The sequence below is a fragment of the Lentinula edodes genome (assembly GCF_021015755.1).
Source record: "Lentinula edodes strain Le(Bin) 0899 ss11 chromosome Unknown C8R40scaffold_9, whole genome shotgun sequence".
Taxonomy (NCBI): Eukaryota; Fungi; Basidiomycota; class Agaricomycetes; order Agaricales; family Omphalotaceae; genus Lentinula; species Lentinula edodes.
In genome coordinates this window covers 351,914-379,736 of record NW_025764315.1, presented here as the reverse complement: position 1 = coordinate 379,736, position 27,823 = coordinate 351,914, and the positions used below count along the sequence as shown (strand labels likewise).

General features: G+C 45.9%; 13 protein-coding genes across 13 annotated transcripts; 6 read left to right on the top strand and 7 right to left on the bottom strand.

The window, feature by feature from the left end:
• Positions 1-776: 776 nt before the first annotated feature.
• Positions 777-3,494, bottom strand: C8R40DRAFT_1094351 (uncharacterized protein). Its single transcript, XM_046227651.1, has 5 exons — positions 3,059-3,494; positions 2,586-2,998; positions 1,254-2,526; positions 1,125-1,203; positions 777-1,061 (listed from the first exon to the last, which is right to left on the bottom strand). Exons 1-5 carry the CDS (start codon positions 3,411-3,413, stop codon positions 908-910), a joined length of 2,274 nt encoding a protein of 757 aa, XP_046088650.1. The 5' UTR covers positions 3,414-3,494; the 3' UTR covers positions 777-907.
• Positions 3,495-4,088: 594 nt separating this feature from the next.
• C8R40DRAFT_1040340 (FUN14 family-domain-containing protein) lies at positions 4,089-4,482 on the top strand (the record flags this gene model as incomplete). Its single annotated transcript, XM_046223911.1, has 2 exons — positions 4,089-4,220; positions 4,273-4,482. Coding segments are annotated over 2 exons (342 nt in total), but the record flags the coding sequence as incomplete, so codon positions are not given.
• A 128-nt stretch (positions 4,483-4,610) lies between these two features.
• Positions 4,611-7,370, top strand: C8R40DRAFT_1094344 (NOL1/NOP2/sun family-domain-containing protein). The gene is made up of 7 exons (XM_046227650.1): positions 4,611-4,928; positions 4,981-5,043; positions 5,092-5,568; positions 5,620-5,725; positions 5,785-5,962; positions 6,011-6,381; positions 6,442-7,370. Exons 1-7 carry the CDS (start codon positions 4,660-4,662, stop codon positions 6,928-6,930), a joined length of 1,953 nt encoding a protein of 650 aa, XP_046088648.1. The 5' UTR covers positions 4,611-4,659; the 3' UTR covers positions 6,931-7,370.
• On the bottom strand, positions 7,086-7,972 carry C8R40DRAFT_903203 (uncharacterized protein). Its single transcript, XM_046236631.1, has 3 exons — positions 7,759-7,972; positions 7,622-7,703; positions 7,086-7,578 (listed from the first exon to the last, which is right to left on the bottom strand). Exons 2-3 carry the CDS (start codon positions 7,684-7,686, stop codon positions 7,242-7,244), a joined length of 402 nt encoding a protein of 133 aa, XP_046088647.1. The 5' UTR covers positions 7,687-7,703; positions 7,759-7,972; the 3' UTR covers positions 7,086-7,241.
• Positions 7,509-7,986, bottom strand: C8R40DRAFT_1094338 (uncharacterized protein). Its single transcript, XM_046227649.1, has 3 exons — positions 7,742-7,986; positions 7,622-7,676; positions 7,509-7,563 (listed from the first exon to the last, which is right to left on the bottom strand). Exon 1 carries the CDS (start codon positions 7,965-7,967, stop codon positions 7,755-7,757), a length of 213 nt encoding a protein of 70 aa, XP_046088646.1. The 5' UTR covers positions 7,968-7,986; the 3' UTR covers positions 7,509-7,563; positions 7,622-7,676; positions 7,742-7,754.
• Positions 7,987-8,945: 959 nt separating this feature from the next.
• Positions 8,946-10,781, bottom strand: C8R40DRAFT_1094334 (uncharacterized protein). Its single transcript, XM_046227648.1, has 8 exons — positions 10,074-10,781; positions 9,958-10,024; positions 9,784-9,902; positions 9,552-9,728; positions 9,389-9,499; positions 9,320-9,337; positions 9,100-9,256; positions 8,946-9,039 (listed from the first exon to the last, which is right to left on the bottom strand). The coding sequence occupies exons 1-8, from the start codon at positions 10,451-10,453 to the stop codon at positions 9,025-9,027; spliced, it is 1,044 nt and encodes a 347-aa protein (XP_046088645.1). The 5' UTR covers positions 10,454-10,781; the 3' UTR covers positions 8,946-9,024.
• Positions 10,782-10,816: 35 nt separating this feature from the next.
• C8R40DRAFT_1040248 (nucleotide-diphospho-sugar transferase) lies at positions 10,817-13,621 on the top strand (the record flags this gene model as incomplete). Its single annotated transcript, XM_046223899.1, has 10 exons — positions 10,817-10,942; positions 11,002-11,126; positions 11,178-11,441; positions 11,492-11,678; positions 11,739-11,902; positions 11,955-12,080; positions 12,139-12,515; positions 12,581-12,709; positions 12,759-13,219; positions 13,274-13,621. 10 exons carry the CDS (start codon positions 10,817-10,819, stop codon positions 13,619-13,621), a joined length of 2,307 nt encoding a protein of 768 aa, XP_046088644.1.
• A 688-nt stretch (positions 13,622-14,309) lies between these two features.
• C8R40DRAFT_1159565 (Alpha/Beta hydrolase protein) lies at positions 14,310-15,247 on the top strand (the record flags this gene model as incomplete). The annotated part of the gene is made up of 2 exons (XM_046229899.1): positions 14,310-14,455; positions 14,605-15,247. The coding sequence occupies 2 exons, from the start codon at positions 14,310-14,312 to the stop codon at positions 15,245-15,247; spliced, it is 789 nt and encodes a 262-aa protein (XP_046088643.1).
• Positions 15,248-15,329: 82 nt separating this feature from the next.
• Positions 15,330-17,007, bottom strand: C8R40DRAFT_1040303 (kynureninase; the record flags this gene model as incomplete). Its single annotated transcript, XM_046223905.1, has 7 exons — positions 15,330-15,861; positions 15,916-16,088; positions 16,144-16,365; positions 16,422-16,555; positions 16,618-16,706; positions 16,770-16,869; positions 16,923-17,007. 7 exons carry the CDS (start codon positions 17,005-17,007, stop codon positions 15,330-15,332), a joined length of 1,335 nt encoding a protein of 444 aa, XP_046088642.1.
• Positions 17,008-17,197: 190 nt separating this feature from the next.
• Positions 17,198-19,081, top strand: C8R40DRAFT_1159563 (FAD/NAD-binding domain-containing protein; the record flags this gene model as incomplete). The annotated part of the gene is made up of 7 exons (XM_046229898.1): positions 17,198-17,327; positions 17,382-17,584; positions 17,656-17,891; positions 17,966-18,122; positions 18,182-18,361; positions 18,418-18,683; positions 18,748-19,081. The coding sequence occupies 7 exons, from the start codon at positions 17,198-17,200 to the stop codon at positions 19,079-19,081; spliced, it is 1,506 nt and encodes a 501-aa protein (XP_046088641.1).
• On the bottom strand, positions 19,045-20,306 carry C8R40DRAFT_1235732 (uncharacterized protein). Its single transcript, XM_046233393.1, has 4 exons — positions 20,024-20,306; positions 19,764-19,962; positions 19,111-19,684; positions 19,045-19,053 (listed from the first exon to the last, which is right to left on the bottom strand). The coding sequence occupies exons 1-3, from the start codon at positions 20,115-20,117 to the stop codon at positions 19,396-19,398; spliced, it is 582 nt and encodes a 193-aa protein (XP_046088640.1). The 5' UTR covers positions 20,118-20,306; the 3' UTR covers positions 19,045-19,053; positions 19,111-19,395.
• A 385-nt stretch (positions 20,307-20,691) lies between these two features.
• Positions 20,692-22,775, top strand: C8R40DRAFT_1094315 (uncharacterized protein). The gene is made up of 6 exons (XM_046227647.1): positions 20,692-21,039; positions 21,093-21,284; positions 21,340-21,430; positions 21,574-21,587; positions 21,645-21,836; positions 21,893-22,775. The coding sequence occupies exons 1-6, from the start codon at positions 20,746-20,748 to the stop codon at positions 22,505-22,507; spliced, it is 1,398 nt and encodes a 465-aa protein (XP_046088639.1). The 5' UTR covers positions 20,692-20,745; the 3' UTR covers positions 22,508-22,775.
• A 701-nt stretch (positions 22,776-23,476) lies between these two features.
• On the bottom strand, positions 23,477-26,527 carry C8R40DRAFT_902075 (uncharacterized protein). Its single transcript, XM_046236629.1, has 2 exons — positions 25,694-26,527; positions 23,477-25,644 (listed from the first exon to the last, which is right to left on the bottom strand). Exons 1-2 carry the CDS (start codon positions 26,438-26,440, stop codon positions 23,761-23,763), a joined length of 2,631 nt encoding a protein of 876 aa, XP_046088638.1. The 5' UTR covers positions 26,441-26,527; the 3' UTR covers positions 23,477-23,760.
• Between the last annotated feature and the right edge of the window lie 1,296 nt (positions 26,528-27,823).

The following is a 27,823-nucleotide window of genomic DNA, read 5'->3' as shown; positions in this document are numbered from 1 at the left end:
GATTCGTCCCCAATTGGGTACCCTCAAAGGCCTAGCATGGTTCCATCGAGGAGATTTGACCCGGGACAGATATCGCGAAGCAATGATGCAGTCGGTTACGCAGTTCGTCCTCAGAGCCTTAACTCTCAGTTGACTCGGTCTGCAAGTGCTCAAAGCGCGCCACCGAGCATGGCTTCTTCCCAGATTCATGCTCCTCTTGATCTTCTGCCTAATCCTTTTCAGGATCCAGTCAGCCGCACTACCACTCCGAGCACTATCTCCAGTGGTACGCGGGTACCCGCTGGATCCCCTAACGTATCCTTATCATTCGGAAGCCGTGGATTCCCTCTCCCTCCTTCATATAACATTACATCATGGTCTCAACACACAAATGAATATCTTAAATCTTATACATCTAATCAGGTCCAAACCCCACCTTCTACCCCTCGCTCCTTGATGCCAGGGCTTCCCGTAGAGGCAAAGCGCTCTTCGCCTCCCGTCGTCGTACCTCAGCGGCCTCTCTCTTTTGGCTCCATAGCTGCCAGTCTGCACTCCACAGGTTTACCAAGCCCTCCCACTGCCGCAGCGCGTCTTCTCCCACATCCCCGGCTTGAAGCACATCTCGAATTAGGTTTGTCAAAGCAGATTTTGGACCAGTCGAGAGGTGTAGCATTGAAGCCAGTTGGTACCACTCCGACTTCGGCGAAGACGTTTAGATCTCAACTTCTTCCCACTGATATACCTGAATGGTTGGCCTCAGAACATAGCAAGAATTATGCATAGCAAATAGTGATAATACCCAGATAATATATATTTCAGTCGATGGACTGTATGTACAGGTTGCAGTCAAGAAGCATGCATGCGCACGTAAGATACACCCGATGTGAGATACACCCAATATGGTGAAAGAGATACACGAACACAAGAATCAATCATCATCTTCTCGATGAGCGCGTAGCTGCTCACTATCCAGCCCGAACTCAGTTATCTTATTTTGAAGATTTAATACTTGCTCTCGATGGGAGGTCGCGAGATGATGAAGCATGGAATGAGGATCACTAGTTGGAAACTTCATCTTTCGTCTGATAAACACACACAACATGAGTCGGGAATACTTGTGTACCGTCTCGAAAACTGATACTCACTCCTTCAATCCCAAAGCAGAACAAATTTTGCATCGTTTGTAACCTTTCTTCCCTCTGAAACTGACTCGCAGCACGTCGACTGCCATTAAATCAATACAGGCTAAACGGAAGAAGAATCCAGACACATACGAGTTAGCCCAAGATTAGCAATGAGATCTTGCTCTTCTTCTCCCTCCTCCTGATTCTCTTCTTCCTCGTCATTTGGAGCATCCCGTTCCATCTCCGCATTGCCCATAGTCACATCGGGTGTCTTTTGCGCAGACTCTGCATCTACATCCTCCATCTTGATATCAGCATCCCGAGAAGGAGGAGGCGGAGGAAGAGATTGATGTTCATTTTCAGGGTATGCCAGATCAAAGTCAAAGTCCTCTGAGTCTGCCGCAGCATCTGGATCTATAACAAGTGTCTCATAGCCATCATCAGAGCGCTCTCCGGAAACATCCATAGCAGCAGCAGGAGCATCATCAAGACTGGCTTCAGGGCTCTGTACGAGGTCGTTCATCAATTTCCCACTCTTTGCGATAAACTCGTTTGCAGGCTCTGCTTTGACAACAGGAATCTGCACCTTATTTTGGGTATGAGGTTGTACATTGGATGAATCTGGGATAGTACCATCCTCTCGTGCTTTTTTCTTCCCGGATTTGACCGCAGCTCGAAATTGGTCGAGACTAATCTCGAATATTTCGTCGTCGTCATCTTGACTAGGAATAGATGAGGCTCCCCGTAGAATGGGATTAACAGTCGAGCGCTTGATAACATCGGTCGGGGTCAACTTGGGTGCAGAAGGTAGCGGACCCACGCGGCTTGATGATGTGACGGGGGTTCGACTGGAACGGCTAATAGTAGTACTTGTTCGATTTCTTCCGGAATTAGATGATTGGCCCTTTCGATTAGGAGATGCAGAACTGGAAGGGGTAGCACTGGCATGTTTCGGTGTCTGCCTAGAATTGTTTGAAGTAAGTTGCAGGCAAGGTGCCTCGCAAGAAGCAGACGAAACAGTGCACAAAGATTTGGACACCGGCCGGAAGCTGGTGAATGGTTGATCATCGTCGGAATCAAGTGTCAGATCGATATATTCTGGATGTGTGTGGGGAGTTGCCGCAGTTGTTTGAGGTTCTGATTTGACCTGGATCGACGGCTTCTTGTCCCCATGCATGGCGATAATGTCATCACCGGCCTCTTCGACCCTTGCATCCCGAGAGGATGATTCAGACTCAGTAAGAGGGAGAAGAGGTTCATCATGGTGCATGTCCCGATTCATGAACTCATTGGACAAATTACTAAGTATCGACGGCGTTGGAGGTGGAGATTGGAGCTGCGGTCGCCTAGTGTCATCTTCGTCAATAGATAAAGCACTGTCGTCGGATTCTTCCTGATAAGTAGATTCGATCATGGATGAAGCCTGCAATTTCAAAAAAAGGACATCAATACCTCACTTGCGATATGATTGAGTCGGCGAACCATATGGCTATCTTTTTCGAGTTCTTTTGATATTCGAAGACTCATTTTCAATTCTTGGTTTTCCCTCTCCAGTAATTCATTTCGTTCCAATAGCTTCCTGTCCCGCTGAATCTGCGGTGACATGGAAACAGAAGTATGAAGAGAAACTCGGGACGATGAAGAACCTGGGGTTTGCAGAGAGGCGGTGGAGGAAAGGGAGGTCATTAAGTTGGATCGCGGAACTGGAGCAGACATAGATGTTAGTAATTGAGTAGGAAGGTCATCTATGCCACTCCAGCCCGCGGGAGGCTCAATATTAGATAGCCGCCCTTTCTTGCCTTTCTTTGTGTTCAGCGAAGCCTCTGATTTTCGCTTTCGCGTTAGGTCCTGCTTTTGTTGCAAAGATACAATCGATTTCAAAAGCTCAGTTGCATCTAGATGATCATAAAATATCAATATACGACGATACACTTCTTAGGATAGATGAACAGTACCTAAGATTTTGAACCTTTTGAGTATACTTGAAGGAACGAAGTCAACCATTCTTTGGCCCGAGTTTGGAACTATCCACAGGAATCGATTCTGTAGTTCTGGATATTTGAGTCGCGAACTATCCGAGGTCGAATGCCATTGAGTCCACTGCTTCTCTTCTCTCATGTAAAGCTTGAATGTTTTTCGATTGAGAAACACATCTCCGGGTTTCCCCAGTGTTACGGGAGGTTTGTAAGGGGCACAAAATTCAGTGAAAGACTGGAAAATATGTTTCTTTTCTGGCTCATCAAAAGTTCGAAATTTGCGAATGCGTTGGATAACGTCCGCATAGGAGTTACCTACAGGTGAGAAATCCATAGTTGGATGGATAACTCCAAGAATTAGACGTTGAAGGATTAAAGCAGATCCTTAGTCCTGAGATGTTACCCTTTGTTTGGCTGTAATTTGAATTTCTCACGAGTTTTGGGCAAAGGATTTCGACTGAGTCCAGGCAAAAGTGCAAAAACAGGCAAACAATTCTAAGTACAAATTGTGAGAGAGCTAGCTGTAGCTATATATATTCGAAAAGCTGTCAAGTCGTTTTTCACGCAAAACTTACTTTGATGTGGTTATCTATAAATGGTAAGTACTAGTGACAGTCACTCATGCTGTTTGTGACTGCTCGCGCTCAGGCATGACGTCATTCGTAAATGTCTTCACCAATCCACATCCTGTCTCGTCGTTGTAACGGCCCTCAACTCTTTAGTTCGCTGTTTTCTGGCCAGTTTCGTCTTCTTCAACATAACGCTAGGTTGCAAGCATCCAGGCTGCCGAAAACAAGAACATTTCAGACTTTTCCCTCAGTGTTCAAGGCAATCGGCTTGAGCGGACTTGGACTTGGATTTTCTCTGTACATCAAGCCTTTCGTCGAATGCGAATGTAAGCATCTTTATCCTATATACTTTCCCTTTCCTAATCTTTGCTCCAGCCTCGGCTGTCTCCGCTTCCAGATCGCCAGAACCATCTACCCTGTCTGGCTCCCCGCATCCCCCTCCTCCAGAGTCCTCAGTGTCTCTGTATGAGCTTAGCTTCGGAACAGTCGCTGGAATATGTGCTGGTGTCTTCATCAAGAAGGGTGCAAAAGCTGTAGCATTTTTCCTTGGCGGTGTATTTGTGCTGCTGCAGGTTTGTATCTATGTTAAAACCATTCATGATCTTTATTAAGTCAATTCACCAGTATCTTGGTTCGTTCTCCATCCTTCGCGTTGATTGGGCGCGTATGGGTCATCGATTTGAAAGAGTGTTCTACACAACCGATACGACTGGTACCAAGAGAGCTCCAACAATCTGGACGGCCTGGAATTGGCTTGTCGATTTTTTGACCGCGGATTTTCCGCCGCGAGCATCTTTCCTGGCAGGGCTTGCACTGGGCTTGAGGATAGGGTAGTTGAGCAATTCAAAATATGTTGAACATGTATTTACACCTACCAATAACTACTACCGCTACGAGTTATGTAGAAATGTCGGACCGACATTGCTTATTTGTTTGTCAGCGGAAAGAGTTTTCGAAGTTCACACGCTTGATTTTTTCACTCTTCTATACTTCCCATCAAGCGCAAAGAACATGGGTCATCGCGCAAAAAACAAGCAACCAGCTCCGCAACCTTTAGACGTCAAACAATCCGCTATATCTTCTAAAAAACTTGGCAAACGGAAAGCCGAATCTCTAAACGATAACTCCAATTCCCGACCCGTAAAGAGGCCCAAAGACCAGTCTGAAAGCAAACAGAAGGGCAAGAAGAAAAAGAAGGTACTGGTTAATTCTGATGCTGAAGGCTCGGCAGATGGCTGGGAGGATGTAGCCGACAATGTTGAACTTAAAATTCACGCGAAGTACGTACCTCAGTAGGCAATATCAGCTTTGGGGGTGTTAATAGACCTGTAGGTCATTATTTAGCACCAATGATGATGAAGAGTTGGATGAACTGGGTATGGATGAGTTCAGCGAGTGTGTCAAATTCCTGCGTCCATTCATCATAAGACTAAACTTCCATAGTGATGAACTTCGTGGTCCCGCACAAGCGTTCGATTTTGGTTCGGATGCAGAAGATGATGAACCCGAAGTCATCATTGGCAAATCTAAAAAGTCCAAACAGAGTGAACGTCCCGCAAAAATAATACCTACCGCTTCAGATAATTCAGATTCTTCCGATCAATCTGATGAGGAGGAGCGGATCACCATGGCCAATATGGCTGCTCGTTCAAAAGCTCTAGATGAACAAGCGGCGGCGGAAGATGCTCTCGATGTCGAAGAGATGCAGCAAGCTGCCTTTAACGAGGAAGATGACGACGACGATCTTGACATGGATGAAGACGAGGAAGAGACTGATGGGGAACCCTTTCGTTTACCTACCCGCGAGGAGAATGAAGCAGAGAGCAAGGCAGGTGGTCCTGACGTGCATGTCGTGCAGAGACGGATGAGAGAATGTGTGCGTGTGCTGGGAAGATTCAAAAAACTAGCTGAGAAGAGTCGGTGAGTGGATAGAAATTATATTCTAAACTTCAACTAAAACAGATCTCTAAGTTCACGGTCGGAATACATCAGCCAGCTTCTCTCGGATATCTCCAGCTATTATGGCTACAACGACTTCCTTGCCGAAAAGTTATTCCAACTTTTCCCTGTCGCTGAGGTATGTCTGAACTACATAAATGCGCCTTTACATTGGTCAAAGTTCTAACTCACGTGCAGGCTATTGAATTTTTCGAAGCAAACGAAGTTCCTCGTCCAGTCACTATTCGTACCAACACTCTTCGCACAAGAAGGCGGGACCTTGCTCAAGCCCTTATAAACCGTGGGGTAAATCTAGAACCCATTGGAAAATGGACCAATGTTGGTCTTCAAGTATTTGAGAGTAGTGTTCCAATTGGTAAGTGTGCAGAGCTCAGTTGTAAATGCATCATTGAACATTCGTTAGGTGCTACGCCTGAGTATCTGGCAGGCCATTATATGCTGCAAGCTGCCTCTTCATTTCTACCTGTAATCGCACTTTCTCCACAACCGAACGAACGTGTACTCGACATGGCATCTGCGCCAGGAGGTAAAACTACACATATTGCTGCCCTGTTGCAAAATACGGGAATAGTTTTCGCGAACGACGCAAACAAGGCACGTACGAAAAGTTTAAGTGCGAACGTTCACCGCCTGGGATGCAAAAACGTCGTGGTATGCTCGTACGATGGACGCGAATTTCCCAAGGTCATCGGCGGCTTTGATAGGGTTTTGCTCGACGCCCCATGTAGTGGTACTGGTGTTATCAGTAAAGACTCAAGTGTCAAAGTCAACAAGGTCTGTACATATTTTCCTTGTTGATTGGGAAACCACATGCTGACAAGCGTTTCATGTTAGTCTGAGCGTGATTTCACGCTCCTTGCTCATCTCCAAAAACAACTTATCCTATGTGCCATTGACAGCGTTTCTCCCGATTCGAAAACAGGTGGGTATGTCGTCTACTCGACATGTTCCGTGACAGTAGATGAAAACGAGTCCGTCGTCGACTATGCTCTTCGCAAACGACCCAACGTCAAACTCGTGGATACTGGACTAGAGTTTGGTCGAGAAGGGTACACGAAGTACCGAGGCAAAATTTTCAACTCAAGTTTGTCTCTTACAAGACGCTTCTATCCCCATGTACACAACATGGACGGCTTTTACGTTGCTAAATTCAAAGTCGAGAAGAGGGGTAAAATTTCAAAAGCTTCAGACTCCACTGCTGAAGTCGGATTAATTGGTATCGAAGAAGAGGGCGAACAAATTGCGCCAGAGAAAGAAAAGATTGCGTTTGATGATGATGAAGATCGACCATATATCGAGGGTATGCCGTCCCTGCACTCGTGATTCTGTTTTATTGACTGTTTTCACCTGAATCATGACCTACCAGAATCCAAACGTCGGCGCATGAAAGCTAAAGGATTGAAACCTCCACCGCGGACGACAGTAAAGGTTGCAGCCTGATCAGGACTTAGGGACTGAGGTCGTTACACCCATATCGATATTTACATCAAGAAGGAAGAAGCCGTGCAATTTTTTTAGCGCTTTGTCGAACTGAAAAGTCCGAGCCTACTTCAACACGTTCCGTGGGCTTCCGTGGGGTGTGATCCAGGTGTGATCCACCACCATGTACCCGGGGTACATACTTTAGTGGGCTATTAGTATTTACATCTTGTATCTATGTATCTGAATCTCATGAGTCTAAACGCTTGATCGACAAATTCATAATGCCCCAGTTCTGCCCCAGGACACAGGTTTGAACCGCGTTGACGTAGGTTGACGTTTGACTTGTAATGTTTGCAAGAATGATACAAGGTGACATATTTGTTGTCGATGAAGGCAATGTCAATACTTGTGTTCAACAGTATAAATAATACAGAAAAAAGATGCGAGCAGCGTAAGAACGTTCTGGTACACGTACTTACATATGATGTCCGAAATATTCGAACAAAATTGCCAGGCGTTAAGTATCTTGAAGTTCTATCCTTGGAACAACTGAAGAAAGATTCAAGAATTAAATGAGTACAAAGAGACTTACTGATAACATGCTCCAAATGCGCCAACCATGGTTAACCAAAGCGCGGTAGTCGCTCCTAGGACCATCCAAACCTGGTGAGTAGCTGAAGGCGAATGTAAGCATTGAGAAAGGGGAACATACGGCGTTACTCCTGTTACCTCAATTCAGCGTGACACCGGTTCTTGCCATTGCGAACAATAGCGACGACTATAACGTCGATGAGAAAGACGATAATAGCAGTGGTGAGTTGAGTGGCCAATGTTCCGACGTCGAGCATTATCAACGATGGTAAACGAGCGGTACCGTTGGAACCTCGGCGGAGCATGTAAAGAGATAAGCAGATACGAGCAAAGTTTAAAAGATTCATAGCGCAAGCTATTGCAGGCTATCGCAGTATGTGATCTTGTAAGAATGGCAAGAAAGTAAAAACAAGGCGACTGACCGATCGGAAAGAGAACCAGAGGTCCAGAGCAAGCAATGGTGGTCTCGCTTATGGCTTTCACAAGTTCATTTGAATCAAGGTTGTGTAAATCAGAACAATGATCGGTTGATGATGTGACATATTACAGAGCCGTAGTGACGGTGCTATCAATGTATAGCCCGGATGCGCTTGACTTAGAACACTCTGCTGCGGTCACCCTGCCAAAAATATTCCACTGGTTATCTAAGAGGCGAAGTAAGAAACGAAAAATACCCAATGAGATTTTGGAGGAACGGACTCAACATCAACGCCCGAGAGACAGTAACCCAAACACCAAATTTGCCGCTGCTAGAAACGTTTTCCAGCAAAGAGGATACGTTCGCTGTCAGGGTGAACAGGTAGATAGTTTCGATGATCGGAACTGAAAGGATAACGAATAGCAACAGCAGAAACGCGATGAACAGCAGGCAAGGAATGATAATCGTATTAAACATTGAGGGATTGTGAAAGAAAGAGATCATCGTCCCTTGGAGGCCCGCTTTTGAATGGCTTTTATGGGGGCATTTCTTACAGTTCCTATCTGAACAAAGCTGAGCATCAATGGATCAATATTGGCTTATTCGGACATTGGCGAGATAAATAAAATGTAAATTTGATGGCTCGGTCGACTAGTGAGCTGTAAATATGCGAATGCTTGCTCCCACTGGTACATAGTAAAAAAACCAACGAGAAAACTCGAGACGGCCTTCGTTACACGTATATAGACGTACTGTATACTACGGGTACACAAACAATTCTGATTTCTGGCGAACGGAGTTCAATGTTCTGGACAACTCTTCAATTCAAATTGAATAGAAATCAAACCACGTGGTGTCGTGTCAGCAGATAAAAGGTGCGTTGAACGGAAATGGTTTCCTCTCACACCTTACCTTTTCCTCTTTTTATTCCCCCAGCGGGTTGTAGGTTGCGCAGACGCACTTCCCCTCTCTCTCTCTCTTACAAGTTAATACCCATTCTTGTTCGTGCTATCGTTTTTCTTGCTCATTGTCTTTTTCGCTCATTTTTTCGCTCGCTACAGCACATTTTCAATAATGTCCGCCATGGAGACTGTCGCTGCCCCTGTTGCTCCCGTTGAGGAGGTTAAACCAATTGAGTCAACCACCGAGCCCGCTGCCCCTGTTGAAACAACACCTGCACCTGCTGAGGACGCTCCTAAGGCTGAAGAAGCTACCACCGTACGCCTTATCTTTGTTCTCTTTTTATCTTCACTCCGTATAACCTTTGTTTAAACTCCTCAGGTGGAAGCTAAGGCAGAGGTGCGTGTGTTTAGAATATTGAGGGCCTGTTATCTGACTTATTCTGTGCAGGAGACACATGCTGCCGCTGCTGAAGAGCCCGTTGCCAGCACTGAACCCGCCAGCGAGGCCGCTCCTGCTGAAGAGACCACCAAGGATGCTGCTAAGGATGAAGCCAAGCCTGTTAGTCGACATCGCCTGTTTTCATTGACACTTTTCAAATATTCTATTGTAGGCTGAGGAGTCCTCTAAGAAGGAGGATGCTCCGAAGAGTCCCACTCTTCTCGCCAAGCTGCTTGCTCCTTTCAAGAGTGATAAACATAAGGCTGAGAAGAAGGTAAAGGCTGCCAAGAGTCCTAAGAAAGAGAAGAAGAAGGAGGAAAAGAAGGAAGAGAAGAAGGAGACCTCGGAGGTATGCTGCAATGCTTCATCGTAATAGTCCTGAAAAAACTGAATTCTTTGTTTAGCCTGCTGCCCCCGCTACTGAGGAGCCCACTGCTACCGAAGGTGCCACTGAGACACCTGCTGCTGAGGTTGTTGCAGCCGAAGAGGCTCCTGTTGTCACCGAGGAGCCTACCAAAGACAGGTGCGTTCATGTAACCTGCATTACACTACATTGTGTATTGAATTGCCGAATTTAGTGAGACTCCTGCTATCGTTGAATCTGCTGCCGAGGCTGCCCCCGTCGAGGAACCGAAGGAAGAGAAGGTTGTTACATTTCAAATCACAGCTTTTATCTCGCTAACGTTTTAAACAGAAGGAAGAGAAAGTCGCAAAGCCTACCAAGGTTGGACGCCGTCTTTCTGCGCGTGTTGGCGACTTCTTTAAGCCCAAGCCGAAATCGGAGGTTTCAACACCTGCCAAAGTTGATGAGCACCCTCCTAAGATTGAAGAGCCTACTCCCGTCGCTCCTCTTGAAAACCCTGCCTCGGAGCCCACCACCGAAGCGCCTGCTGCCACCGCTGAGGCCACCGAGGAAGCTGTTGCTGATAAGCCCACAGAAACATCTGAGGCTGCACCTGTAGTGGCTGCTGCTGCATAAATGTTCTTTGATGTTCCTCTTGCTGAATGACCGTTATGAGTAGCCTTTCTATATCTTGTCTTGATCTCTACGTTCGCTTCACTTTCTACCAGCATCACATCTCTTGGACTATCTTAGGTCTATTTGAGCCCATGCGTCTTTACTTATCTTTTCACTCGTACGTTACTCGTGGATTTGGTTGTCGTATTCATTCCTCGCCTTAACGACTTTCTGACGACGACCTGCTCCTCTTCGCCTAATTTTCATCTCCCTATATTCCATGGTCTGATTTGAATACCCTTACTTTCTTTTATCGGATCCTACCCCATGCGCTTAGGTTTCTTTTGTAATCAATTTGTTTTACGATTGATTTGCAGAATTACTCTTAAGTATCACATGTGAACATGAGTTCGAGTCACTTTTGAAGAGTGAAATGATCGGCCCGTTACAGTGTGTGCGCTTTCTTTTCAACTATTGTGATGGCGCCCAAATCTACTGTTGGAAACGAAAAACTACTCGATGATCAAGCTGAAGTCTTGCAAGCTGTAATTCTCGCTGACAGCTTCAATAAGAGATTTAGACCATTGACGACGCGGAAACCTCGAGTAATACACTATCCAGACGTCCACCAGTGGCAAATTCTAAAGTTTGTCATTCGTTGCAGTGTCTTCTTCCGATCTGCAATGCGCCTTTACTGGATTGGACATTCGAAAGCCTTGCGCTTGCAGGTGTACAAGAGATATTCGTAATCTGTCGCTCACATCCTGAACAAATCAAAGCCAAAATCGCGTACGTCTTCTACGGTTGAGATCGTGTTTCTCTTAATCGGTTCATCTATAGTGAATCGCGATGGTCAAAACCAGGCTCAGGTATCAAAATTGTACCTATTCTAACTGCAAAAGAGACGTTCTCCCCAGGAGATGCCATGCGCGACATATACACTCGCGGGTTGGTAACGGGTGATTTTGTCTTGGTTATGGGTGATTTAGTGAGCAACATACGGATAGACGAGGTTGTGAAGGTGCACAAGGAGCGACGGAAAACGAACAAGGATGCCATAATGACCATGGTCGTCAAAGAAAGTGGAGCCAAGCACCGGACGAGGTACTGACATGGTCGTTTGCTGAGGTAGACGCGATTAACTTTTTTTCTAGGTCAAAAGCTGATTCTGCTGTGTTTGTTTTGGACTCTGAAACTTCTGAATGTCTCCACTTTGAATCTATGATGGGTTACCCACCATCCACCATCGCCAGTATCCCTCGTGAAATTCTAGCAACACATCCGGATGTCGAGATACGCAACGATTTTATTGATTGCTCGATCGATATATGCTCCGTTGAGGTTCTGTGCCATTCCTTAGTTCCATGTTTCGTTACATGAATCTGATGTAATCGGTAACAGGTTCCTTCCTTGTTCCAGGACAATTTCGATTACCTCGATATTCGTCGAGATTTCGTTCACGGGGTTCTTACCTCGGACTTACTGATGAAAAACATCTATTGCTATGTCGCAAAAGAAGGGTATGCTGCCCGTGTGCAGGATACGAAAAGCTATGAATCGATCAGGTCATTTGCGCAATTCTTTCTCTTGGCAATCGTTACTCAGTTAGTCTAACAGCAAAGATATCTTGTCACGGTGGACTTTTCCTCTTGTACCCGATAACAATCATCCAGCTGGGCATTTATATGAACATATACGAGGTAATAAATACATCGACAAAGACGGAACTGTGATTCTCGCTCGGTAAGCTGCGAACTTCAAGTTTGCAGAAGAATTGTTGCTTACAGCATTCACCAAATAGAACAAGTACTGTCGGGAACAAGTGCCTTATCGGATCTTCTACAAGGGTTTCTGATAATGCACAGATAATCTCATCCGTTGTTGGACGTGACTGCTTCATTGGTGCAGGTGCCATAATCGACAACTCGTACATTTTCAGTGGGACAAGAATTGGGCCTGGTTGTGTGATTGAACGAAGTATAATTGGATCCAACGTGGACATAAAGGAGAACACACGTATTGACAGAGGGTCACTTGTTGGTGACGGCGTGATAATAGGACCCAATGCCCATCTGAAGGCATTTGGGAGGCTATCAAAGAAGCGCGAAACCAAGACTACTGGCGATGAGAGCGACGCAGATGAATATGCTGATTCTGAGGAGGAAGAAGTAGAAAGTGGTAATCTATTTCCTATCCGTTTCTCCCGTTCTAGCACGCTCATTCAAATTCCTTTCATTTGCTAGCTCAGGACTCAATCACAGTTGACTTGGGAACTGCATCAAACGCAATAGTGTGGCCACCGAATGCTCCTGATGAGGACGAAGATAGCGAGGATGTCGAGAATGTGAAAAATCAACGATTTATGCGGTTAGGTTCGTGTGACACACATGTCACATGATAGTTCTAACTGCTTTCACTCAGGTGATAGCGCCTCGGACTTGGCTTTCTCGGACCCAGGTTCTGAATCGTCGGGCGAAGAGAGCGAATCTTCGGATGAGGACAGTGATTTCGACAGACACCTTGATAATTTACCTACTTCGTCTGCAACGTCCTTGTCTCTGGATCCAAATGGTTCTTCAACGGATGCCATTGCCGAGTCTGAATTTAGGAATGAGGTCAGACTGTCGCTAGAGCGTGCATTCACAGAAGGGCACTCTGTCGATAATGCTGCTGTTGAACTCAAAACACTCCGTATGGCTAGCAACGTTCCTCTTTCTCGTGTTCGGGAATCCGTAGTGTCTGCCATCGTGGAGAAAATCAAAATTATAGACGGCGGTGGGGTCGCTCAACGTCAGGAAATAGCTAATGTCGTCTCTCGCTGGGGACCTCTCATTAACAAGATTGGTGGGGTGGACATGGTGGAAACAATTACTGCTCTCCAGGTGAGATTCTGATCATCTTCGCATTTTATTCGACCTCATCTTTCGCTTTGTCAGACCCACTGTGCATCGTCCGAGCGCTTGCCACTGTTTGGCCAAATCTTGGCAGCGTTATACCAAGATGATATCATTGAGGAGGACGACATCAGGGAATGGCATCAAGCTGCGACATCACAAGGGTTAGGCCTATCACCTAGTGTTCGGACTGACAACATAAAAAGGTGCTGGGAAATCGGGTCTCATATGATTCAACAGTTTAACGAGCAGGCTGATGACTCTGATGAATCAGAAGAGGAGGAAGGGGAGGGAACCGAAGATGAAGACGAAGAGGGTGAAGAGGAGGGTGATAACAGTGTAGATGAGGACGATGAGGAAGAAGATGAAGAAGACGAAGAAAACGAATAGAAGCCAAGGGCAACTCTGCGCGATGCTGATTGATTTACTATCGAATTAACATACGTGTTCATTACAAGGAATATCAATATACATAAAAGTAGAACAAGGTGTCGTTTCGGAATAACTGAAGTTCAAATTTGTCCGTGATCATGGCCAAGTCGTTACTGAAATGTCGGCTCAATACTTCAGAATGATGTACAAAGCTAGCAGAACGGCGTCAATGGCCGTATAAATATAGCGACGAGGGAGCTTACCGTGGATGATCCCTGGTATATAACCAAGGATAGTAAGCAGAATGTTGATTAGCTGGTAGAAGAAGCATCATTAGTTTATGAATAAGCCAACGCAGCGAGGCACATACAAAATCAGCATTGCACCCTCGCTCCAAAAATACACCTAGAGGCGGAATGAAAATTGCAATAAGGATCTATAAGTGGTAAGTATAAGAGACAATGGTTATTCTTTTAATTCCACAATTCCACAAACCTTGCAGATATCTGAAGTAGTGAAGGCCATCTTTGTAGCAAGGAAGGGATTTTTCAACGTTTTCGCCTCGCGCTGCGCTTATGAAGATTATTGAGCGTGGGAGTGACGTCATGCAATGAATTGATCTCCGTGACCTCATACATAGCTTTTACATAATAACTTTTCCCATTACCGCCCATCCGACTCATCGTTGCACAGCTTTGGCACTCAAATGTGCTTGATTGAGCTCAAAGATATTGCCTATCATCAGGACCATGTTCGCGATTCACTTCGCGAATTCGATTTGTACTATTGGAACTCATCTGACGCTGTGTTGCTTCCTCTGATATTATTCGTACACGGCGGTGCTTGGCGTTCGTGAGTTTTGTCATCTTTATTAACTGACTTCGCCCTCATTTCCGGGCATATATGTAGCGAGGATAAGGCACGTATTCATGATTCTGCATTGAGTAAGAAACATATATCCTAAGCCCCAAATAGCTTGACCACTCTGCTCTCGCCCGCAGTTTGGTTTCTGCGACCACTTTTCCGGTTATTGTCCCCAATTATCGCCTTTCTTCCAGATCCAATGATGTTCATCATCCAAATCACGCAGAAGACATTCTTGAACTGCTTATGTTCATCACAGAAACGAGGCCTAATTTCCCCCGAGTCTTTGATCCTTCTAGGATCTACTTGATAAGTCACAGTTGCGGTGCCCACATGCTGGCGTCCATCTTACTTGACTCGTCCTCTATTTCTCCGACGCTCACACCGCCATCTTCGATCCTTGATGCAATACAAGGAGTCATATTTTCTGAAGGGATCTTTGACATTGAGCGCCTGCTCAAAGATTTTCCAGATTATCGCTCGTGGTTCATTGTAGAGGCATTCAGAGATTTACCCTCTTATGCAACCCTTGATACCACCAGCTTCAGGTTGCGGACACAGAATGACATACGATGGCTTATTATTCACTCGCAGGGAGATACTTTGGTGAACGTCGCCCAAAGCGAGGCAATGCTCACTCACTTGAACAATCTATATGGCCAAATTAAAGGCAAAGCTGTACAAGGCAACATAGAGGAATTGAAGGGAGAGCATGACACTGTTCTAAGTACACCAGTTTATCTACGCATAGTGGTAGATTTTATCAAAGGGACTGCGTGATGCATTTGATGATACACTTATACATGATGCACTTGAATGTTGAACGTTGATCGTACAACACTTTATTACAAGTTTAGAAAGCTTAGGCCTCGAATTCATCGAATGCCCTATTCAAGTACTGTGCTGCTGCTTCACAATCAGCCTCGTTGTTGTACAGATGTATCGGGGCAAGCCGTATCACGTCAGGTTGCCTCTCGTCTCCAATAACACCGTGGCTTTGAAGCGATTCAAAAATCTTCTGCATCACACCAGTTCCCGAGGGTAGGAAAAGCAATGATAGCTGGGCACCGCGGTCCTTCGTATCTCGAGGGGTGATGATGGTAAACCCAGGTGGTCCTTTTCCTTCTTTATATTTTGTACTCACTTCCTCAAGAGGGACGAAATACTTGGATTGGAACAGAAGTTTTTCCAAATAGTTTGTCAATAAGATGGATTGCTTTCTCAGTGGCGCCATCATGCCAGCCTTCTTGAACGTCTGAAGGGAGCCAAGCAAAGAAGCGATAGCAAGGATGCTCGGATTAGATTGTTGAAAACCTCCAGCACCTTCGACAGGAGAGAATTGAGATGGCATGGCAAATCGCGTCAGAGGGTCGTGTCCCCACCAACCGGAGTATCTTGAGTTATCGATGAGCAAAAAATACCGATAAAGAAAGAGGAACCGAACGTACTTTGGCTTCAAAGAATCATTCCATTTTTCGTGAACGTAAAGACCGGCGATACCTCCAGGACCCGAATTGAGATATTTGTACGTGCACCAAACGGCAAAGTCCACGTCCCAATCATGCAGTGAAAGGGGAACGTTTCCGACTGCGTGCGCGAGATCCCAGCCGCAAATACAGCCCTACCGGTTTGGAAGAAGTTAGGATTGAACTTATAGAAGTAAAACGTTGCCGTACCTGTTCCTTAGCCTTCTGCGTGATGGACTGCATCGGAAACCATTGGCCAGTGTAATATTGAACACCGCTTAGAATCACAACGGCGATGGAAGGTCCATCTTGTTGGATGACCTTGAGGATATCCTCCTCGCGAAGGCAATATTCGCCTGGTCTAGGTGATAACTCTAAAACAGCCTTCGCAGGATCGAGCCCATGGGTTTGTGCTTGAGAGGCGAACGCGTACTATATCCGAGTACTGTTTTGGAATAGTGAATTTTACGAGATTTCATTCGACGTACCTGATCCGAGGGAAATGCCTTTGCTTCACATAGAATTTTGTACCGCTCTGAAGTGGGCTTGTAGAACGAATTCATCATCAAGTGAAGATTCGTCGTCAGCGTGCTCATGCAAGCCACTTCTTTCTCATTTGCTCCTGAATGTTTGCGTTCAACACTCACGATGCCAAGCATGACGAGGGGAAGTAAATCAACTGACCAACAATCTCCGCGAGATATGGCCTAGCATGGTCCGCAAGTCCCACCCAGTCTCTCTTCTGAGGATGATCAAAATGGCCAATTACACCTCTGGAGAACACGGGGAGAACATTACTATTAATTAAGCGGCAGGCGTGACATAAAAGAACGCACCTTGTGGCCCACACACTCAACTCTTCTTCCACCAACTCTCTCGACCTCTTGCACATAAGCCCAAGAGAGTTTCCACAGAGGTAAGTGCATGGTTTGTCGACTTCTATTGAGAATACAGTGTTTTAGATATGGAATCAGAGATGAGGCGCTCACCATTCAACAATCGATGAGCGCCCACCCCGCTGTTGGTTGGCAGGAAAAACTCATTCCTCAATGGTAGCTCTGGAGTCGAAGTCATGTCTGAAGAAGAAAAGATAAAGAGCGGCCAATACTTATAGGCAACAGATTAATAGGGCGGATCTTATCCACCAAGGTGAGCTCACCGGCAGTGACGCGATCGGGAAGATGATGACTTTCCAAATTTGGACAGGGGTCATGTTTTGTCATGACTTTCTTGCATTTTCGTTTGATTTTCAAGACATACATCCATGACTCCGCAAGCTATTCCAGCAAGAAGACATCGAGCAGTGGTAGTAGGAGCTGGGCCGGTAGGCTGCCTGGCCGCGCTGATGCTGGCTAAGCGGGGCTGGCAAGTTTCGTTATATGAAGCACGTCCCGGTGCGCTTTGACTTTTATCCTTAATTGGGAGATCTGTCTGATCTCCAGCCTTAGATCCTCGCCTTTCTTCGGCCAGAGCTGCCAGTCAACAGCGCTCGATTAATCTCGCTATATCTCACCGCGGAATATCTGCCATACAGGCAATAGATGGCTCAATGGCTCAGCGATTCATGCAGACCGCTATCCCCATGAAAGGACGCATGATTCATCAGTTAGACGGTAAATGGAACAGTCAATTATATGATAGAGATGGACAGGTAGAGTATACTCCCTAAAAATACTCTTTTTCTCTACCTTACCGTGAGACTGATACCTTCTTTTGTTTCAGTGTATCAATTCCATAGACCGAGCATTACTCAGTGAATATTTTGTGAACGAAGTCACTGCCTCGGATAATATTCGGGTTTTTTTTCAACATAAGGTTCTAGCCGTTGACTTCGATGGCAGGAATATCACTATCGAAGACATGAATAGTGCTCTTACCACCACCCCTAGTTTCGATTTCTGTGTCGGTGCAGACGGGAGCTATTCAGTCGTTCGAAGACAATTAATGAGGGTCGTTAGGTTCGTTGCATCAGATATTCGTGCCGCCTTGGAGTAATTGTAGTCTGCGTGTTTGGACGTAATTTTCTGGTTAGAATGAACTACCAACAAGAGTACATCAAGCATGAGTACATGGAACTCAGAATGCCGGCAAGTCAGGACGCTGAAGGGTGTATGAAATTTGCACTTGATCCGAACCATCTTCATATTTGGCCTCGACACTCCTACATGCTCATTGCGCTCCCAAACAAGGTGACATATTTATTGCTTCTTGTCTTCAATATACACTCTCATGGAATATATAATGCCAGGATTGCACATTTACTTGTACCCTGTTTGCCCCGAGCGAGGAGCTCGACCGTCTGAATACCCCAGACATATTCTTGAACTGGTTCAGATTAAACTTCCCGGATGCTCTGCAGGAAATCGGCGAGAAGAACCTAATAAATGATTTTACGCACAATCCCCGAAGTTCCTTGATATGCACGAAGGTTGCTCCTGTTTCCTATTGTTGTTTCTAATTTATTTTGATCTTAAAAAATTTCAGCTCAATCCATATCACTACAAAGACCGAGCGATTTTATTAGGAGATGCCGCCCATTCGATGGTTCCATTTTACGGACAGGGTCTTAATTGTGGTCTTGAAGATGTCAGGATTTTAAACATTTTATTCAATCAAGAGTCTGCAATGTCCACGGCCTCAGAACTCACAATAGACCAAGAGGACGAGCAGATGAAACGTGTTCTGTCTCGATATTCCCAAGAACGCCATAAGGATTTACTTGCCATTAACGAGTTGGCTATGGATAACTAGTGAGCCATCTGCGATTTTTTTCTTCGTCCGCTTCTCAGTAGATTTTCTTGTCCGGCGTTTCAGTGTGGAGATGCGGCATCTAGTGACGACACCGATCTATTTGGCTCGCAAGGCTCTGGATAATCTGCTTTATAAAATAAGCTCGCCGCAATACAGGTCTCTTTCGTCGTTGATCCCTCTATTGTCCGATGAGTTATATGCAGAAAATGAGCCCAGGGGATGGCTTCCTTTATACACTTTGGTTACGTTTCGCCCAGACGTTAGCTACGATACGGTACGTAGGACAGTGGCCAGGCAGTCAACGATATTAACAGGTGTGGGTTTTGTCGGGGCGGCGATGCTACTCGGCTTGGCGGGAGTGTGGATGTCCTATGCAACGAAATCACGGTATAGGTAGTTGACTTATCCCGAAATTGAATGTCAAACCTTGTTTCCCAGAAATAACGGACCAAAGTCTAAGAGCGGTGCGATAAAGATTAAAAATGGTTCGTGAGTTCCTGGACACCTAGAAGGTTGTCCGTAGATGGTTGATTTTGATAATGTGGTGCAAAGTGGTACAACACTCATAATTATCCAATCCTATGACAGTAATCCATATGTATAAAGCGACGAAAAGGAAATGAAATGAGATAGATAGCAATAGAAGTGACAGCAGGTGAATAGATATAGGGAGAGAAAGTCCATAAGGTGCTCTGGTATGAATGATACCTTTTAAAGACTGTGGTATACAACGGGGTCATGAAATTTGCACAGCAAGAAAATTATAGCAAGAGAAAAATTATCGAGACGGTACCAGATCCACGTCAAGAATACAAACGGCCTGACGCCCAACGCCAGACTATGTGGAAGATTTTTTAGGAGGTCTCCCCCGTTTTCTTTTCGTAGCAGGCTCGTCCTCTGCGCCCTCTGCGCCCTCTGCGGGTTCAGGTTTGGGCTTTGGGGGCCTTCCTCGCTTCCGCTTCGGCGCACGCTCACCCTCCGACTCGTCAGGGTTCTTAGGCTGCCATAGAGGCACAATGAGCAAAGAAAACGCGTCGAATCGCGGGTTGACGCGATAGGAGATTGACATGGAAACGTACCTTTGGCGGCCGACCTCTCTTCTTCGGGGTAGCATCTGAAGTAGACGGGCCCGCAGTAGTGCTTGACGAAGCACCTTTCTTGTTCTTACTGCCCTTTGGCCTTCCTCGACCCCTCTTCGTGGGCGCCGACGTGCTCCCTCCAGCAGCATTATTTCCTGCAGATAATTGATATAAACAGCGAACAAGGTCAGTGACCGCCCTTCACGTCATCGAGAACCATCGATTCGATGCAGGTAAAGGGAACTAACAAGAGAACTTACCATCATCATGTTCCCCTTCCTGTGGGTCATCTAACTCATCGTCATCGTCAACCGGTCTATTTGCATTCTCCAATGGATCTGGGGGGGATGACATATCAGCCCAGTATGAAAAGGAAAGACACAGAGGGAGATGCAATGAGAAGCGAAGAGGAGATGGTTAAGAGAAGAGAAAGAAAGTGGGGGAAAAGCAGCGTGGTTCGGCTTTAATGAACAAATCCCTGCCGAATATAGAAGAATTCGAATAAATGAATTGTTCTCTCGCGTGCATTTGGATGGAAGAACGTATTATTATTATCATTCAGAGGCAATCTTCCTGTTCGTAGACTTTTGTCCCTCGATTTTGCAGGGTGTTACTCACGTAATTATACTAGAAAACCGTTTTTGTAGGAATTGCACTCACGGCGACATGGTATGTGTAGCACAGGTCACCACATGAAATAATCCAACATCAGGTTCCGTTTCAACTGTCGACGTCGCTTTCGAATTTTTTTTTTGGCAGATTTCAGGCAGATTATTGTATTTGCGGCTCAGGAAATAAATTTCTATCCCGCCGAACAGGCAACACTAGGCCTATCTTCTTGCGCAAATTTCACGATTTCATGCCAGATCCAGATCAGCTTATATAATTCAAGAACATTCCCACTCTTTGGTCCAATCGGAGTTTGAATGCCTGCCCACTTTTCTTCAGACTTCAATAACTTACGTGGCGCATCCATCCACTGATGTCCAAAAATTTTCTTGTCCTTGCCTTAATATCTTCTGCATTAAACCTTGTTGCTGCGCGACTTCACTCTCTTCCAGAGGACCCTCATGCTTTTCCAAAATACAAAGTTACATTTTTGAATAACCTTCCGGTTCTCAACGAAACTGCGCAGAAATGGCTCAGCCAGGGCATTCCCGGAGGTGAACTCGAGTTTCTAAACCAGCCTTGGGAGCATGCCACCGAAGAAGTGCCGCTCTCTCTGGGCCACAAAGAAATAGACGATGGAGGTTTCGGAGAGTCGGGTTCTTCATCAGTTCGTGACTGTATCGTTAAACATACATACTCATCGATTTCGTTTCCTTATAGCCGGTGTTGCCCGAAAGTCATATCCCCTATTCTCTTGAACAAATGAAGATGGGTCCACGGGACTCTTATCTGTGTCTTGTTCCCAGACCTCTTGAATTTTCTTCATCTACATCAGATGTTGATTCAGATGAAGAAATCACTCCAGCGCGCAGTTGGTCTCTCTTACAACCTCTTTCTGGAACGTGTCTCTATGTGCGTTGATTTCCTGTTCAACCAAATTCGTTCGTGTCTCATTCCGTAAATAAAGCATCGACAAGGGTGGTTTACTTATTCATACTGTCATAATGACCAGATCCGACAATTCAGAGAACTACCCCAAGCGCACTCACACATGCCAGGTGATCTTTACATTGCATATTCCTTACATACATGCATTCCTCTTTGTTCTCAGTATCTTCATGTTCTTGCACCCTCTCCCCTTCTTTGATGCCAAAGAAGTGGTCTAAATTATTCTGCTGACTCATTCTCTCATTTGCCACAGAGGAGGACCATTCGGTAAGCAGTAATTAACTATCATAACAATCTATCCACAACATATTCGTCGTCGTGTAGTGGGAATCGTATACACTTGGCAAAGCACCACCCGCTCCGGAGCCAGGAGCTGATCTTACAGTAGCGGAGCAAAATGCAATAGAAGCGAACTTAGAGCTTGCGCGCGGTGCGGGTTCACGGTATCTTGTCCAACGCTGGGGCGATGGCACCATCTGTGATAAGACAGGTAAAGGTCGTGAAGTTGAAGTTCAGGTAATCAATCTCAGTCCCTCTCTATATAGTAATATGTCTAATGCCCTGACCCGCAGTTCCACTGTTCAATGACGATGTCGGATACGATATTATTAGTCAAGGAAACAAGAACTTGCGCCTACGTTCTTGTCATCAACACCCCTCGTCTGTGTGGTGAACCTGGTTTCAGATCCCAACACGATTTTGTAGAACAGGCTCAAATACGTTGCCGGGAGATTGTCCACACACAATCCGAGGAATTTCATGACGTTCCCGAGACTGATTATCCACAAAAAATTCCACGTATTAAAAAGGCGTTACCTCCCAAATCTGCCGAAAAATTCGAGAAAAGCTCCGGTGGCGTATCAACTGAAAGCATTCTACTCAAAACCTTGGAGGCTTTTTTTGGAGAAAATTCTAATGGGCAGGTGGTTGTCCAACAAGTCACAGATGACGGGGAGATGGTGATCGAGTTCCTGGATGACCTCTCAGACGATGGGGATGACGGTGAAGATGTGGCGGATAAAATCACGAACGTTTTACGAGCTGCTGGATACAATATCAAAGGAGAGGAAAGAAACAAGCAGACTACGCCTGGTGATTCAGATAAGAAAAGACAGGACAGGTCATCAGATTCTTCGTCGTCCGAAAAACAGGCTGCCTTACAGGAGCAGGTTCGAGACGAATTGTAGGTAATTCAATTAAATATGTTGTTTGTACTGCGCCCTCGTTGTTCTTTGGACCCATGTGCTAAGTGAACTGGAGAAGAAGAAACGTTTTGCGTTTTCAGGAACGGTCAACCACTTGGGCACATTAAGGGCCTTAGGGCGGTTAGACCCATATGTCAAGCTCTAAGCTCGGCTGTCATATCCGTGTTGAATACTCACTGCGCATTTAGGCGCAAAAAGACGTCTTATTTCAGGTTTTTCACTTCGAAATGTAGTATAAGGTAGTACAGTGCAAAAATTCCAATAGATTAAAGATGGAGTCAGTCGGGCACGGAACACCCGTACCATGAGATTGAGAACTCGATTTGGTGGGATGTACTTCATAGCGGTCAAAGCGAAACTTACCATCAGTGATCTCATGTTATGGGGCAAAGTCGCAACGAAGTCACGAATTTTACTCCCCTTCAAACCTTACTTCCCTTACCTCTCGAAAATTCTTGCTTGCGAAACTAGTATGAGTGGATCTGAGTCTATCTAAATTACAAGTTACAACCTTATTAAGCCAGATTTGACCAGATATGAGAGCATCAGGAAACTGCATTGATCCATCAAGTAGAATGAAGTGTACATGCACGATTGCCGTGACTAGAATGTATCTGTGGCAGAGAACGAGTAAGAGGAATGGGAAAGAAATGAGTGAGATGCACATAAAGAATGGGTGATCGTTCAGACTAGGGTAAATGAGAGGACTGGACTTGACAGAGAAGGAAGAATCTGAATAATCATTCGTAGGGAAAAAATAAGGGAAAAAAGGTGCTGCCGAGTTCAGTAAATATACGCATAAGCGACGAATTATGCACTGGGCGCGCGAATATCATACACGTCTAGACATCATAGATAATAGCAAGGAACGAGATATGCTGCTGCGATGGATGATGATAGATATTATGTAGAAAATACTGGACAAAAGGATGAATTAAGAAACAGAAAGAAGCAGAACTGCGGTGTAATGCAAGCCAAACAACGACCGTGAGATGGTGCCGCAATGAAGAAAGGAAGCAGTGGATAATGAGATGATCGATAGGAGGTATGTAGGCCTAAACACCGCAAAAACGACGTATATTAAACAAAGAACAAAGGGATAGAATGAAAAAGGGTTCTGGAACGAAAATGAAGAAACAGTCGTGAGATAGGTGTGGGATGTTATGGTGGATAAGAAAGACGGGGGGTCAGGCTGATACCCAGATGTCGGTTTGGGGTCACCGGTGACTGCCCCATTAAAAAAGTTTTCTTTTCCCTGCTTTCTCATCTATCGCCACCTTAATGTGAACATGATCCGGCTTGACGCCCAATGTCGAACATGGAATGATACTCGTCAACCATGGATCACCGTTATCCTCTTCTTCTGGCTCGCAATCATGATCGACGCAATAAGGTTGGTGTACCGTGCTGAGCGTGGATGTGCTTGAATTGGTGCCGCTGTCTCCATTGACACTGCCATTGAGACCAGGTTCTTTGCCACCTCCAATTGTGGTACCAGTCAAAGTCGAAATACTGCCGTCAATGTTCAGATGCGGAAAGCCTGCTTGACACCCGCAAAGAAGATTGCCGTGTTTCCCCCGACCTTTAAGCAGATCGGTCAAGGTACATCGTGCACCAGGTTCTACATGAAGCATCCTCCTTAACGCAGGCCGCGTCTCTCGCGGTAGAAGGCGAAATATTGACTCTGCGCCCCCACCATGGAAAGTGGTCACGCTATCGCTGCGTTGACGCCTTCTGGTTGTCTGCTCAGGCGCAGGAAGTTCTTTGGGAGTTTCAGGCTCCCTTTCAGAGATCGTGATATTCGGAATCATATCGGAGGTGGGAGAATTGATAGGTGCAGAGGCCATGGGCGAGGTTGTGGGTATGCCATTGGAGACAGAATGATCCTCCATCATGCTTGCAAGCAGCTCAGGACCTCCAATGCTATTGAGTGTTGCACTCCTGGCTCGCACTGTTCTTGAGCTAAGAGCAGAAGCTGGAGGAAGCGGGATGATACCATTCGCAACTTTTGGCGTAGGTAGTTCATCCTCACTCATATATGGGGCAGAAAGAAGACCGATGGGACTAGCAGGAGGAGGGACGGTGCTGCCTGGAGTAGCAGGTGCGGTGTTGATTCCCCCGTTGAATATACCATTAGTTATACCAAATGTCCGACTAGCACTGACTGGCAAACTTTCCGTCGAATTTCCTGGCCGACCGAACCTGCGAACGGATGGATCCATATCGACTTCACCAGCGATAGACAGTTCATTGTACAGATCATTCTGTATTGCTCCGAGAACAAACGCAGGAAGGGTTGCTGTACTGCGTGAAATGCGAGGTGAAGTAGCAAGGGCAAACTGTCGTTCAGAGTTGCGTTGCTTGGACACTACAGAGGGCGTATGAGAAAGTTGAGAATCAGAACGCTCTGATTCGTCGTCGTCATCGTAATCTGATGAAAAGGAGCTGGACGAAGGGGAAGGGACACGATAAGATGAAGCGGTGGGTGATGCCAAATTTTGGTCCACTTCTATTGAATTCAATAGATCTTTCCTGGGGCTTGCAGCAGCGATTTTCATTTCTGAAGGCATAGTTGAATGACGAATAGGTATTGGCGGTTTCTTGATGGTCTGCCCGAGCCCTAGTTCCACTTGCGAAGTGGACGTCAACGCTTTTGGTTTGGTGGTTTTAGGCACACTGAGGTCGGGGTGGGCATTGACAAATGCGCGGAAACTCGCATCGTTCTTCACATCGGGGGATTTCCAAGGAAATCTCCGCAACACCATGCAGAGAAAGATGACCGCGACACTCCATACGTCAGTTTTTCTGGGATCGTATTCTTCGTCTGCAAGAACTTCAGGAGCAAGATAAGGATCTGAACCAACGACTCCCTTGGCCTTGGTATGCGTCGTCTTCCCCGGATAGTGAAAAACAGTAGCAGTACCGAAATCAATGAGCTTTACAACATTGTCAGTGGTCATGACACAGTTATCGAGTTTAAGATCTCGATGTGCAAGACCTAGAGAGTGCAAGTATTCAACACCCTCGCAAATTTGACGAAAGACACAATAAATCTCTGGCCGACACATCTTGCCCGACATGACGACGGAGAACAAATCATATGGAGCATATTCCATTATCTGTGACATGTTCAACTTGAGACTGAAAACGGTTGTAGCTTGGACTTACCTCGTAATAGTGCCCGTTCTCACTAATAATATCCACAGTCTCGATGATATTCGCATGTTTGAGTGTGCTTCCGACACAAAACTCTGCAGTGACTTTCTTCTGATATTCCTTCTCACTTTCACCATTCCGCTTGGGACGAAACTCCTTTACAGCGAAGATGGTACCGCCGTTTTTATGTGAGGCCTTTATGAGACGAACAGTGCCCCCTGCGCCGGAGCCAAGGACCCTGCCCCATTTCCCGTATTTCTTATGGATATGAGCATGAGTAGCATCCTGTAGAGAGTGTATTGCATGCGATGATATTTGAGGATGGTGACTTGCATTATAACCAGCGGGATGGGCAGGAGAACGAGGCTTATTGAACTCGGAGTCCGAGGCCGAGGCTGAAGTCGGAGAATGAGATTCAGAGGGAGAAGGAATACGGTCCTTTCCGTTGGGCTTGTCACGGCGCATCATAGTCGACAATTTGCCTTTCTCTTTGAACGGATCTGGAGATGGCGGTTGGTGAGGAGTGGCAGCAGCGGAAGCACGGTTGGTGCTGTGGGAGCTGTGATGAGGAGAATGAGGTATATGGTGATGCAGAAAGCGCTTCAAGTCATGGAGAGGACCGGTATGGTGTTGTTTTGACGATTGTGATATTTCTTCTGCTGGCGTGACCGGTGCAGTGCCAAATTGTGAACTTTTCCGCGAGCGAAATCGGAAACGAGACGTTGGGGCCGGTGTCGAGTCTTGTAGTGTTGGCGACATCGGTGGTAAGAGCAGCTCATCCTGCGGAGATACTGGCAAATTCTGGAGATTTCGTAAATTATTGTTAACCAGTTATCAAGATGGGAAATTTTACCAAGTGAGGAACAGATTTGGAACTGCTCGAGCGAGTATGGGCTGCTGAAGGCCACTGCTCACCAGGATAAAGCAGTGAGTTCGACGAAGAGGCTGGCGACGGCGGCATAGTTGTAGGTTTCGGCTCACTGTCGTTTACTACAGCGACTGGGCGAGGCGGGTGTGAGGATAGCATAATGGGGTCAATGACAAGAAATTCGGGAAATCAAAGCCCTTACTGAAGAACTCTTCTCCGCAATCGGACCGGATCGCAATGCCGATGCCGACGGCTCACTTGCTAATTGACATCAGCACATTGGTAATTCTCAATGTGCTTTTTCCCGGATTTTAATCACACATCGAAGAAGAACTGGTTTGAAAATCGGCCTCCTTGGTAGGAACACTTCCACAAGCTTCCTATATTGTTAATTCGATAATGCTCTTCCTAACTTCGTCTCGGCGTCGGGCCATGCCAGTACTAAACAACTCGCCGCGACCCTTGACGTGAGCACAAGCTATTTTGATTGGCGCAAAAACATTGATCAGCTCCACCTGATGGTTTTTATTCTCTGAAAAGTCCCCTTGGGCCTTGGCCAATTTTCACGAGAAAAATGTCACCTCAGTCTCTCTCTTATCACAATTCCTCGTATTTTGTTGAATGTGTGTTCAAGATCGAGAGCCAAACGCGCTGTAGAAGCTTTTCGTGTTGCCCAATCGTCGTTCCTGATGATATCATCTTCAATTTCTCAATGTGGGGAAGAATAAAAACCGGCCCTCGGCACAATTATCCAGCTCGGGTCAAATCTGAGATATTCACTTTCTCGCCGACTTCGAATTTGTCAATCTATCTTCTACCAATCGCGGCATCCTTGTTCAAGTCGGAGGCCCCGAGCAAGAACACATACCCGACTTTGCCCCGGTTACACCATCTCCTACTATGAACCAACGTTCGACATATACTTTTATGGTAAAAGCAATGAGGGAACGAACCTACAGGAACCTACGTGTTGACACGAGTAAGTAAGCGCACAGATAAGTATCTACAGTCCACTACCCACGATAATCAATTTCTGTTCCTCGCAAATATTTTCCACAGTCTATGCTCATCTCGTCACCCTGATTCCCTCCACCTCTCCCTCATCCTCCTCACCATTCTCCCTCGTGTTTCATCCAAGTATGTGAATTCGTTTCATCCTTTGTTATCCGGATGTAAAAAAAATTGTCAGCACCTGCCCGAGGCATACCTGGGTAATACCTGGTAATATGTACTCCAAAAATAACGCACTCAAGGATGTTTGACCTATGCATAAG

Coding starts and splice junctions, on each gene's coding strand:
- C8R40DRAFT_1235732 (XM_046233393.1), bottom strand. CDS start 20,117: ATGTCATCCCCCCCAGATCCATTGGAGAATGCAAATAGACCGGTTGAC. Junction 19,963..20,023: donor GGAAGGGGAACATGATGATG/GTAAGTTCTCTT, acceptor GATGACGTGAAG/GGCGGTCACTGACCTTGTTC. Junction 19,685..19,763: donor AGAGAGGTCGGCCGCCAAAG/GTACGTTTCCAT, acceptor CCTCTATGGCAG/CCTAAGAACCCTGACGAGTC.
- C8R40DRAFT_1094338 (XM_046227649.1), bottom strand. CDS start 7,967: ATGAATCTTTTAAACTTTGCTCGTATCTGCTTATCTCTTTACATGCTC.
- C8R40DRAFT_903203 (XM_046236631.1), bottom strand. CDS start 7,686: ATGGTCCTAGGAGCGACTACCGCGCTTTGGTTAACCATGGTTGGCGCA. Junction 7,579..7,621: donor GCATTTGGAGCATGTTATCA/GTAAGTCTCTTT, acceptor ATCTTTCTTCAG/TTGTTCCAAGGATAGAACTT.
- C8R40DRAFT_902075 (XM_046236629.1), bottom strand. CDS start 26,440: ATGTCGCCAACACTACAAGACTCGACACCGGCCCCAACGTCTCGTTTC. Junction 25,645..25,693: donor AGAACGGGCACTATTACGAG/GTAAGTCCAAGC, acceptor AACATGTCACAG/ATAATGGAATATGCTCCATA.
- C8R40DRAFT_1094334 (XM_046227648.1), bottom strand. CDS start 10,453: ATGCTGGTAGAAAGTGAAGCGAACGTAGAGATCAAGACAAGATATAGA. Junction 10,025..10,073: donor TTTGCGACTTTCTCTTCCTT/CTGTTTAAAACG, acceptor AAATGTAACAAC/CTTCTCTTCCTTCGGTTCCT. Junction 9,729..9,783: donor TCAGTAGCGGGGGCAGCAGG/CTAAACAAAGAA, acceptor ATTGCAGCATAC/CTCCGAGGTCTCCTTCTTCT.
- C8R40DRAFT_1094344 (XM_046227650.1), top strand. CDS start 4,660: ATGGGTCATCGCGCAAAAAACAAGCAACCAGCTCCGCAACCTTTAGAC. Junction 5,044..5,091: donor GGTATGGATGAGTTCAGCGA/GTGTGTCAAATT, acceptor AAACTTCCATAG/TGATGAACTTCGTGGTCCCG. Junction 6,382..6,441: donor CAAGTGTCAAAGTCAACAAG/GTCTGTACATAT, acceptor GTTTCATGTTAG/TCTGAGCGTGATTTCACGCT.
- C8R40DRAFT_1094351 (XM_046227651.1), bottom strand. CDS start 3,413: ATGGATTTCTCACCTGTAGGTAACTCCTATGCGGACGTTATCCAACGC. Junction 2,999..3,058: donor CAAAAGGTTCAAAATCTTAG/GTACTGTTCATC, acceptor ATGATCATCTAG/ATGCAACTGAGCTTTTGAAA. Junction 1,062..1,124: donor TCTGCTTTGGGATTGAAGGA/GTGAGTATCAGT, acceptor TGTGTTTATCAG/ACGAAAGATGAAGTTTCCAA.
- C8R40DRAFT_1094315 (XM_046227647.1), top strand. CDS start 20,746: ATGTCCAAAAATTTTCTTGTCCTTGCCTTAATATCTTCTGCATTAAAC. Junction 21,040..21,092: donor GAGAGTCGGGTTCTTCATCA/GTTCGTGACTGT, acceptor GTTTCCTTATAG/CCGGTGTTGCCCGAAAGTCA. Junction 21,285..21,339: donor TTTCTGGAACGTGTCTCTAT/GTGCGTTGATTT, acceptor CCGTAAATAAAG/CATCGACAAGGGTGGTTTAC.